Source organism: Mytilus galloprovincialis, chromosome 3, assembly GCF_965363235.1.
Source record: "Mytilus galloprovincialis chromosome 3, xbMytGall1.hap1.1, whole genome shotgun sequence".
Taxonomy (NCBI): Eukaryota; Metazoa; Mollusca; class Bivalvia; order Mytilida; family Mytilidae; genus Mytilus; species Mytilus galloprovincialis.
In genome coordinates this window covers 104,937,723-104,950,086 of record NC_134840.1, presented here as the reverse complement: position 1 = coordinate 104,950,086, position 12,364 = coordinate 104,937,723, and the positions used below count along the sequence as shown (strand labels likewise).

The following is a 12,364-nucleotide window of genomic DNA, read 5'->3' as shown; positions in this document are numbered from 1 at the left end:
AACGGTCGGTACCTAACTCAACTCCGTTGCACACATAAAATTTTCCCACCAAATACATGTACTATTGCATCAGCATACATAGAAGTGACAATGTTGGCAATATTGAATGCATAGAAGTTCTAAAAAGATGGGATTTGTCCAGTCAGAAAAAATCACCTTAGAATTTGACAAAGCCAGAATAAAACTTTTTGGTGTTTTCAAACATTGTTACGTTTTAATAATTTGAACTTGATAAAATTATGAGTTATTGAGTATGCATTTTCATTTTAAGGTTTGAAAATTGTGTCTTTGAAACGAAGTCAAAATTAATTCGATTTGGACAGCCAAATAAGCCGGATAAACCACAAAAAATGACCAAAATTCAGGGGCTTTCATTTTAAGTCTTTGCAAAATTTTCCCTAAACTTAGGTAAAAATATCTTGTAAAGAGTCATAAAGCAGGATAAAGAGAAAACATTTTTTTCTCTACCGGGACACGTAATCTAACTCTGGTTTATAACTATTTTTAATATATTCCAGGCGCATATTTGTTGAAATGTAACAAAAAATTAACAAGTCGTGTATTCTTGGGAGGTACATTGCATACAAGGAAAAATCTGAAAAAATATCCTTTTCTGTATGGAATGGATCCAAATATTACAGTGCAATTTACGGCCCTGCTGAGATACGGACTTGACCACCAAAACTTAACCTTGTTCACTGATCCATGAAATGAGGTCGAGGTCAAGTAAAAACTGTCTGACGGGCATGAGGACCATGCAAGGTACGCACATACCAAATATAGTTATCCCATTACTTATAATAAGAGAAAATTTAATATTACAAAAAATCCTAACTTTTTTCAAGCTTTCACTAAACCATGAAAATAAGGTCAAGGACATTTGACATGTGACTGACGGAAAACATTATGCATCTATATACAAAGTATGAAGCATCCAGGTCTTCCACCTTCAAAAAAATAAAGCTTTTAAGAAGTTAGCTAACGCCGCCTGATAACTATCCTTATGTCGAGCTTTCTGCGACTTTTTGCTCGACAAAAATGAGAAAAGACCAACATACAAACAACAGTACAAAAAAACTTCCACTTTAGTTATAGTAATAGAAAACAGTAAATCAGGCGCGTAGCTCCCTTAACGCTAACACGCAGTTGCGTGCACATAGATTCGGCATGCAAAAAAAAAATGGCAAAATAAAAATTTATAGATTGAATGTTAAAGGAGACACCTATGTTGTCACTTTTTTAATTGATGAAATATCATTAAAATTTGGTTTCAAAATAAAAGTTTTATTGGAGATTGTGACAAAATCGGACAGTAACTTGTATCTTTTACAAGATTTGAAGTTGTAATACTCAGTCTAAAACATGTAGTTTTGGAGCACATTTTACAGTGTACGGTTCATCAGTTTGGAATGAGATGTACCAATCGGTATTAGAGTTATCAGAACCCTTCGATATCGTTGAAAATATGCCGAGGCGATGTGGTCGACAGACTACCAGAGCCAATCACCCTGCAAACACGCCAGTATTGGAAAGTCTCATTATATTTTGCGTTCATAGACCGTATGATAAGGGAACTGGAGAGTGGAGTCCATCTAGTATTATCAGAAAATCACTTCTTTGCCCTGTATCTGCTTCATCGTGTTGTAAGAAGTATAACAAACGAACAAATCTCAACATTGTCTGAAACATACGAAACCAACCTGTCATGTTATTTTGACGAATTCAATTGGGAGGTCGCTCGATGCCGAACACGTACACTGGTTTATAACATCTCGCGAGTGCTACCATGGAGATCTATCAGTGTACTACGTATGTTGAAAACAAATGTACGATCAACAATGAACAACGACAGTTACTATCATTACTGCATATTCATCGGGATATCAGGGTGAATATTGACAATTAAAGCAATAGAGAAGTTTGTTTCTGCCTAGACCCGAAGAGCAGATTTTGGACAATTTTGAGTAAATTCTGTATCACAATTATGTGTTGTTTATGTATTACTCTATTCAGAAGATTTATTAATAGTTTTACATTTATAAATTTTTTTATAAGTCCTATCTATATATAGCTCCTCTTTTAACCGTCCTATGACCGAAAACCGAAAAAAAACCAACATTTTTCTGCATATGGCGGTAGTTGCTTGCACATCGTTTCTTTTTAGCTACGCCCCGGAAACTGAGTATAATTCATATATTTTTGAGAAATATGCAGTTCTTCAAATCCACATCTTTATCGTGTTAATAATAAACCAAATCCCACACGAAGAGATTGTATTCAATATTTTCCGATTGCTCTTTTCACAATGAAGCAAGATAACTATTTCTTTTAAAAGTAGAAAGATTTGCTATATATGTGTCAGCTTCTATTTGCGACAGCGATCTTGCATATCAGCCGAGTATAAAAATGTTTTAATCTGTACAAACTTGTAGCAAAGTTACACATTGATTTAGAACATACAATTGGATTATTTCATTTCATCTTTCTCAAATTTAACTAAAGTCCAACCTAATCTAATATTTCAATGTATTTTTTCTTGTTTGCAGTTTGTATGACATGCATTCTTATAACGGTTTCGTCATATAAAAGAATTCAAAGAGAAAATAGAATATGTAAACATTGTAATATAAATGCGGTTGAAGATGAAAAGCACTTTCTTAATCAATCTTTACGTAATCAGCTTGAAAAAGATATACATAATATATGTCCAGGCCCCGGCGCCATAAAACTATTTGAGTAAAGTTTTTTTACTCAGCCTGAGAATTTTCTCAATTTTTTAATTCTCAGCAAAATGCACCGCCATAAAAAAATTCTCAGATATTTTCTTACTCAAAGTTAAGAATATTCTTAAATATTTGAGTATAGCCAAAACCATACTTAAGTATATAAAAAAAATCTTAAATGGTTTTTTTTTAAGGTAATTTGATATAAAATTACAAATGTTGATAGTGTTTTTGTTAAAATTTGCAATGAAGAACTTCACGTATCACCTCAAATAAAATTCTATCCAAAGGAACATACACATCTTTATTTCTTAACATATTTTTTTTCATACATTTTTTTAGGATGAATACTCAAAAACAATGTTGTCTAAAAAAGCTGATTGATGGGGTGCTTAAATGTGCATTTTTTTACATAAAAAATAAGAGTAAGGTAAAACGACTGAAATATGTCTCATAATTCTGTAAAAGCATATGAAAATTAAAAATGTAAGTTGATAACCCCATCTTTGTAAGTCGGTTGTACCATATTAATCTTACCAAATTTTAAAAGATACTACAAAAAAGCGGCCAATTAAACAGCTTCTCATTGTAGATACTTCTTCACTTTTAACATATCCCGCCTGACGCTTGAATATCTGATCTTTCTTAGAAATTACTCAAATAAACGAGGCGATTAACAGAAAAGAAAATACCCCCCCCCCCCAAAAAAAAAAAAAGAAAAAATGTGCAAACAAAAATAAAGAAAAAAGACTGAAAAATGGGGTGCTAAAATGTACAATTTTCATATATACAAATTAAGAATAAGGTAATTCTCGCTACATTGAAGACCTGTTAATGACCTTCTGCTGTTGTTTTTCTATGGTCGGGTTGTTGTCTCTTTGACACATTCCCCATTTCCATTCTCAATTTTAAAACGAGTGAAATATTGAACTGGTCGTAATCGGAATTGGTCAATTGATGTACGTAAGCATTGCAATTTCTGTACATCCATAACCATCAGTATTTTGCTCAAAAATCACGATCTTCCATCAGGAGTTAACAAATCTTGAGGTATCATTTTGTCCACTATTACAGACAAAGTCAACCTAACATCCTTCTCCAGCATTGTGTCAGAAATTAAAAAAAAATAATGCATATGTTTTTTTATAACTCAATGGATAGTTTTCATTATAAAACTTATGTACGATATACTTTTTTTCTGAAGAAAATTCTTTAATTTGTTCATATTAAGAAGAAGTTTACATTATTCTAATTGTTTCCTTCCAGGAAGCAATTCCCCGACATATTTTCCGTATGCAAAGTGACCTCCGTGTGACCCATCTCGTAAAAATCCGGTGATCGCAATACGTATGGATGTCCTTAAAATGAACTATTATCTGATTGTACATGTTAAACACGTGCTCAATATCCATGCTTTTTTGGTTGATTGTTGACAAACAGGTGACAATCGTTAAACTTCGGCTTCAAAACACGAACTTTAATTACCTGCTATATTTTCACAACACTGACCGATTGAAAAAAAAAAATGACGATTATACGAAATTTATGCGAAAAAAAAATTGATAAAATCGTGCACAGAAGACTTAGTTTTTTTATGTTTGCATGCATTGGTTCAAGAATTGGAATAACATTATTTTTCAACGGTCACTTGTTTATTATGACTTTAAATAGAATTACAGAATCAAAAAAGTCTGAGTTCACGTTTGCCAGCATGCTTACTACGTCTTATGTTCCAGTTTTGTAAGATCCATAATTCATTGCAATTTAATACAACATTTTTTGGTAAGGGCTGTTTGACTGATACTCGAGGACGGATAATTACATTGTTTTCGATTATTTGGGTTTTTTTCTGTTCTCTTCCAATACATTTTAAATATATGCTCCAAAATAGATGATAGATAGGCAATTTTTTATATTTTGTTGGACAGTTGGGTTTATCAATTTCTTTTCTCTCTTAAATCTATTTTTACAATTTACTACTGGTACATCAATTAGATTGCAGTACCGGTACCACATATCTACTAAACCAAATACATGTATAAATCAAATATACCCACATGTTATGTCATCCTATCTACTATTCATTATCTTAGATATCAAAAGTTTTACAAAGAAAGTTAAAAAAAAATCCCCCCTCTGTTTGGTTTTAAACAGATATTAGTTAAAATATTGATATTCAGGAATGTATCAGTTGTGCAGTACAGTAGTACAGTGACAGATTCGGGGGGGGGGGGGGGGGGGGTATTGTTGTCATACATATGTCGTTGATCCAGGCAAATCATTTATTATGTCAAAATCATGATACAGAAGGAAATTTCCGTATGCACGATCAGAATTTTCAGTACAGAAAATATTTTTTACTGAATAGAGAAAAATAGAACATCTTCCCCTATTATACTCCCCTTTTCATGACCCTAATAAATGGGATAGTTTTGTTTGTTTTATTAAACTGTTTTTGTTTTCAAAAATAATATTTGTACAAGGTGTTGTTAATAACTGTAATGGACATTAAATATAAATGCCATGCCTTCTCACACGACGTCGTACTTTTATTTTCTCTTCCTGTGCAATATGATATTAAACTCATTATGCAGAGCAATTTTTATGACTACTTGCATAATTGTTAAATCGTATTAAACATGTTAAATTCTGTATCAGATTTATATTAATATTAAAGTTACATGTATCTTGAATATTGAAAACGGATTCAAATTATTTACTGGCTTTCATATTGATTTAAAAATATTTGGTTTGTCGTTTTTTTTTTTTTTTTTTTTCCCCCATTGTAGATGTGAGAAAAAAGCAGCTCTGATTCTCTTAAAATTGTCACATGGTGTCTTATGTCGTCTGAATACATAATGTATGTTATTGATCCGTAATAATTATATATTTAAAATGTTTATTTGGCACGCCATACTCGATAAAAGTGCGGACGTGAAAGAAAGCACTCTTCACTTAAACGTCAACGAAGATTGCATTTTATCTTTTGAAAAAATACAAAATATAGATCTAAATAAAGAAATATATAAAAATATATAAACATATTTATAAGAAGCTACGGGTAAATAACTCAAGTATTTCAAGATCTTTCTCTTATTTATTAGGTTCTATATTTCTTACAATAACACAAATTATTTGCCGACTTTATATTCTGTGACTTTTTGTCAGGACTGTGGTTACAGATGCTTACTAAATGCTACTTGTCATCTTATCTATCATAGATTCTTTTTATGTTTTACATTATTTCTTAAGAGATAAAACTGCGTTTTAGAGAAGTTTTGTATACGATTTAGTTTTCAAACAACTTATTTTACCACTTACATCACTGAGAAAAAAATACTCAGCTGAGAAAAAATTCTCAGCTGAGAATATTCTCAACGTTGAGAATATTTTTTTATGGCGGATAAAAAAGGTTTCATTCTTAGCTGAGTAAAATAATTCATTCTGAGAATATTTTTTTACTCAGCAAAGAAACGTTTTATGGCGCCGGGGCCAGAATACTTTAAATTGTCTGAAACAGATAGATTACAATTAATTCTAGTATCTTCATTTGATATTATGCAGCTTACTGTTCCGTTCATTAAAAAGTCATTTGCATTGAGGGGAGTGGACACAACGCCTGAATAAATATTACTGTTTTATAAATGATGTTTAATATGTTAATTTTTCCATTGTGTATATTGTATTGTATTGTTTGTATATGCCTTCAACCCTCAGGGGTATAAATGTGCATTTCATAAATAAATAAATAAATAAAATATCAAATGCACTGGTATGTTGTGTTTATATTTGCAAAGGAAAGGATGTCCTTCATGTTGTAATAACTTATGTCTGATCCCTTTTGCTACTTTTGCAAATGAATACATGTATGTTAAAACATAAAAATGATAAGTTGTGGTATATATATTTGCCAATGATGCAACTCTCGGCCACCAAAATGACGTAGAAGTTAGCAACTGTAGGTCACCGTACGTCCTTCAATAATGAACACAACTCATACCAAATAGCAAAAGCAAATTCATGTAATTGCCAAATGCTTTCATAAGAAAAAAACAGTATTTTCAACTTTTAATGGAAAATATTTATTTAAACGCCAGCATGCTTCCTCATATTTCTATAAAAAGATAACACAATTAGCACTTCATATACAACATTCATAATCTAAAGAGGATCACAATGACCTACATTTTCATTTACTCTGATATAATAGTTCATGCTTAAAGTTCGGTTTTTAAATAACAGAGACCTACTGACATATATGACTTTCTAGTTGAAAAGTCCAAGTAAGTTGAGAAGGCATAGTATTCAAAATTGACTCATTTCCGAAAATAGGGTTGTCATCATATATTTTGAATCCTTAAATTTAAATAACTTTCAATAACAAACAAACAAAAAATTATTGATAGCAGTAGAAAATTATCATGTGCTCTTTAAAATGACTGCATATGCAACCAGTCGAAGTAGTTTTTCGATAGAGCAAAGGAAAAAAGAAAAACATTTTTTAAACTCGTATTATTGCATCTAATATCAAGAAATTGCAAATGGATTTTGTAAAAATCAATAACTATTTGTCAAAAATCTCAAAAGCTTATTTGACACGGATTGTAAAATATTAAATCACAATAACACATTGTTAACAATAGAATATGAATTGATACATTAAGAGATCAATTAACATCTGCGAAATTGTTTTCTTAACCATGGTATAAATATTGTATTGGCTTCAGATGTTTTAAATATAGAATATTAATAAAACCAATCTCAAATTCAGACCCTAAAGTGGAAGCGTAGCCTTCAAAAATAGATAAGTTGAATATGTAGAAGTTTATTTCCGATTGACTGTCCCTCTGGTATCTTTCGTCGGCTCTTTGAATTGTTTTTTTTTTCTCAATCGATTTATGAATTTCGAATAGGGTAAACTACTCTTGCCTTTACTTATCTTATTGGCATATCCTCAAATCAGCTTTACTAAATATAAAGTTAGGCAAAATACTAGTGAAATATATGGTAATTCTTGTCTACACATTAGCTGTCACAAATCTTTTTGTGAAGTATATAGGGAAAAAAACGGTATATTTGTTAATAATTGGACAAATAAAAATAATTAGTTCAACCATTATATGTATGATATGAATAATAATAATATTCTAGGCACGATATCTTAATTATACAATTTTTTTTAAGTACATTCATTTCTCGAACTCATTACAAAATGACAGCAGTGATGAATGTCTGCATGGATTTCATTGAAAATTCGTCTTTATGAAAAAAAAAATGCAATTAATTCTAAGTTTACGTTTCTTGAAGCTTACTGTGTGATGGTAACTTGTCAGTGAAGAATGTTTTAAGTATAAAGACCTGTCCAAACCCTATAATCATAACGGTCAAAGCTTGTCCGATTGACCACCACATTATGCGATTGTTCAGTTCCTCAGCTACATAGCGGCCCATTGACTCCTTCAGTCGGAAGTCCACTTGGCTTTCAAATACATCTGTCATAGCTGAATGAATTTCATCACATGCGTCTTGTAACATAGTCTGCGCAGTCGGCTTTTTATCGCCTGCTTCAACAGCTAAAGAATCAATCTCTTCTGGACTAATGGTGAAATAGACGACTTTATGAGTGATTGTCGAAAACTCGTTCCCGAAACAAAATTGGAAATCTCCTTTTGATGGATCAAATCTGAATTCGTCATGTTCTTTTCGTTGTTCCTTGTAGAGAATTTTCCCGTTCGGTGAAACGACCCAAGCATCAACATCGTTGTTACCTCCCCTTATGACTTGGTATGAAAACACATAACTCTTCCCTCCTGGAAAAGTTTCAATAAAACAACTCTTCTCTTGATCCCCAAGTTCGAAAGTTAAAGCCACACCACCGCTATAAAATGTTTGTGAAATTTTAACATTGCATCCCAAAATGAAGCAAAGTACAATCAGCGTCTTCATTTTCACTGCGATATTGAATTTGTGTTCATTACTTTGTCACATTAGTTCTGTCCTGCATACACAGATTTGTTTTGTGAGGGGTGACTGCGTTGGGGAATAGGTATAAATAATAAAATATCTTCAATTTCAAATTTTAATATTAAAAAAAATACAGAAAAATGCAAAACAAACCTATTTTTTACCTTTCCATATAAAGGCGAGGAGCTTTTATAAAAATCGGCATTGGTTAACGTGTCTACAGCAGAAACTCCCTTTTTACACTCAATGATACTGATTAAAAAGGTGACATCTTGCACCATATTGATTCTTGCTCAGTAACAAAACGGATGCATTGTATTCATAGTACTGTATTTTACTATTCAAACGGTGACCACAATTGATTTTGGAATAAATCATAAAGATCATATTTTCTAATTATGTTCTTGACTTATGAAATATAAAACGTTTTCTTTTGCTTGACATCTGTGCCAGGTAACACTTAATGAAATATAATTGCATGAATTGGATAGACTTAATTAAGCTTGTATGTAAGTAAAGATCTGACACGTACGCTGGAATGGCTCTATCGTTTATAATGTTTTGGGGTACCTGAATGCATGACGTTTTAACTGGAAATCCCTATTTTACTCCCCTTTTCCAACGGTTCATGACCCGGATTACTTCTCCCCCCGTCGGACTCCCGCTTTCCGCTCCTCATCCCCATTTTCCCTTATCCCTGCCAATCCCCCTCTATAGGTCTACAGTAGAAGGTAATCACTGGCCTGTTCGCTAAAAATATTTTAAACCATGCAACGAACCATGAAAAATGGCCAGGGTCAGTTGATTTTTGTCTCCAACGGATACGTATATACATATTTCAATAATTCTATAAATAGTCCAAATGAGACCACTTTAGAATTTGTGCTCTTCCCGAAAATTCCCGTTGTCACAATTATTTTAAAATACGTAATTACATCACATTAAAATCAGATGGTTCGATGACGTCGATAACGCGTCGACGACCGGCCCAAGGTCAACCAGTGTTGCTCATTCATAAAAAACCAAGTCAAGATTAGTGTATTGACCTAAAGTACCATAGTAGTTGACTAAACCGATTAATCCTACTTCGTCCAAGGAATGGGACGTTTGTTGTTTGATGATCATCGGTTAAAATCGCCATATTTATCACAAAATCGTAGATATGATTATGAAAGTGAGGAAAAGGTCAGGTGACATCTATCAAATGGACTGGTTGGTCTCCAATATGGTTTTAAGATCAATTCAAGTTGCTTTATTATAAATACATATACTTACTGAAAAAATGACATAATGAAGAAATATGGCTTAGATCATAAGGCCGTAAAACATTTGTATTAGTCTGATGATCCATGTCAGATTGACATGTACTTAATCACGAAAACAAAACATTAACTAAAGACTTTGATTATTCAGACCTTAAGTTTAAGAATAGACAGAATACCAGACCATGATCGAAATGATCAAACTCTACTTTAAAATGTAAGTAGAGTCTAATTGAGAAGTCAGAGATTCATAGAAAGATTTAAACTAGTGGGAGCGTTAGTTTGCAATAAAATTTAAATTAATACAGCTGACCGCTGTTATTTTCAAAGTGTCAGCACCAAGTCTAGAATAATTATGACATCAATTCACCATTTGTTAAAAGAATATCAATACTCAGTACATATATCAATTCTTTTTAAACAACTAAGATATACGTAGAAGTTAACTTCAAAATAACTGGCACATGTGGCAATATCAATACCAGCTGTGAAGTTACCTACTATATACTAAACTGTTTTAAGTTCTCAGGACGAAGAGCCAGGAGTCTAGATTTGAACCTTCCTTCTTTGGATTTTAACATCATTTAGAATAGACGAATCATCAATTGAATAGAATCTGGACAATCGAGAAAAAAAACGTCCTTCAAAAGTAGATATAATTAGCTTGCATCATACTTCCCAACTATTTGTTAGGAAATATTCTGATGGATTGTTGTTTTGTTCTTATTCAATCTATGTTTTGTGTTTACACAAAGTATAACAAGACGTTAAATGAAAAAAAAAAGATATTATTATTTATCCAAATAAGTACTATGCATTTTTAAATATTTTTTACACAATGTATCAACAATCTTTAAGTCACTTTTTGAGCTCATGATAACTTTCTACTTATTTGAATTTCTAAAGATGGTATTACAAAATTGTAAGAATCTTCTAAGTTGATGTTTCTACGGGTTTATTTTGTGCTGGTAATTTTTCAGTGAAAAATGTTTTGAGTATAAAGACCTGTCCAAATCCTATTGCTAATAAGATGAACGCTTGTACTATAGACCACCAAAATACTCGGTTGTTAAGTCCCTCGGCTACATGGCGACCGATGGCCTCTTTGAGTCTATAATCTCTCTGATGCTCTACGACTCCTCGCATGGCAAAATGTATTTCATCACACGCATTTTCCGTTAGAGTCTGAACTCTTGGCGTTTTATCGCCTGCTTCCACGGCTAAAGAATCCGGATCCTCTGGACTTATATCGAAAAAGATTGTTTTGTGACTTATTGTAGAAAACTGATTCCCGAAACAAAATTGAAAATCTCCTTTCGATGGGTCAAATGTGAATTCATCTCCTTCTTTTCGTTGTTCTTTATAGAGAATTTTCCCGTTTGGTGAAACGACCCATGCGTCAACATCCTGGTTGCCTCCCTTTATAACTTGGTATGAGAACACAAAACGTTTCCCTCCTGGAAAAGTTTCAGTAAAACAGCTTTTCTCTTTATCCTCTAATTCGAAAGTCAGAGCGACACCACCGCTGTAGTAGCATTGTACAAAATTAAAATTAAATCCTAGGATGAACATAAATACTATCAACATCTTCATTTTCTCAGACTATTAAAACTGTGTTCATTGCTTTATCATATTTGTTATTTAGTACACGCACAAACAAAGAAAGAGGGACGGTTTCAGGGAGAGTGGGTCACAATTACTTTTTGCCTTCCTTTTTAAACCTTGAATCAATTTTAATTATTATAAAATGTTGAAAATAACTTTCTTATTCAAACACCTATTTGTATATAAATTTATAATTTTGACAAAGAAAAATAATTTGTCATGTTTAAATCATAAAACCCCCCTTTTACACTTAAAAATGGCAACATCTTGCAACAAATTGATTTCCGCTTGACAACAATATGAATTTAATATTAGATGTGATTATCATTATCAGGGACAAACAGACACAAATCCATTTTAGAATGAATAGATTTATCTTACAAATACATACAAAAAGTTTTAAGCGACAAATCTATTGCTATATGGAATGTTCATTTTTCGATAGAAGGCACTAGGGTCATTGGAAACCTCGATCACTGTTAAAGTACATGTAGGGTTCATGATATTATATAAGACTATATATTCGCATGGATGACGTAATTGAGCCTATTTTTTCTTTTAATATTTTTGCAATGTTTAGAGTGTATATTACATGTTTTGTTTGTAGAATTGATGTACATAATCATTTCATGCAAGGTATTCATTTTACCTTTTTATCAGTTTTATTGAAACTTCAAGGTTATTGTAAACGGAAACATATATTTAATATTGACTTCCTATTTAGGTTTTACTGTTTCACTTTTCTTTTTAAATGACGACATGAATTTGTCATTATAAAATTAAAAAACATAAATTTTGATGATCACCTCG

At 32.0% G+C, this 12,364-nt stretch overlaps 2 protein-coding genes across 2 annotated transcripts; both read right to left on the bottom strand.

Moving 5' to 3' along the window:
- Window positions 1-6,784: 6,784 nt before the first annotated feature.
- Window positions 6,785-8,684, bottom strand: LOC143069650 (transmembrane emp24 domain-containing protein 7-like). The gene has a single exon (XM_076244393.1). It carries the CDS (start codon window positions 8,667-8,669, stop codon window positions 8,016-8,018), a length of 654 nt encoding a protein of 217 aa, XP_076100508.1. The 5' UTR covers window positions 8,670-8,684; the 3' UTR covers window positions 6,785-8,015.
- A 2,041-nt stretch (window positions 8,685-10,725) lies between these two features.
- Window positions 10,726-11,591, bottom strand: LOC143069649 (transmembrane emp24 domain-containing protein 7-like). Its single transcript, XM_076244391.1, has one exon. It carries the CDS (start codon window positions 11,540-11,542, stop codon window positions 10,883-10,885), a length of 660 nt encoding a protein of 219 aa, XP_076100506.1. The 5' UTR covers window positions 11,543-11,591; the 3' UTR covers window positions 10,726-10,882.
- Between the last annotated feature and the right edge of the window lie 773 nt (window positions 11,592-12,364).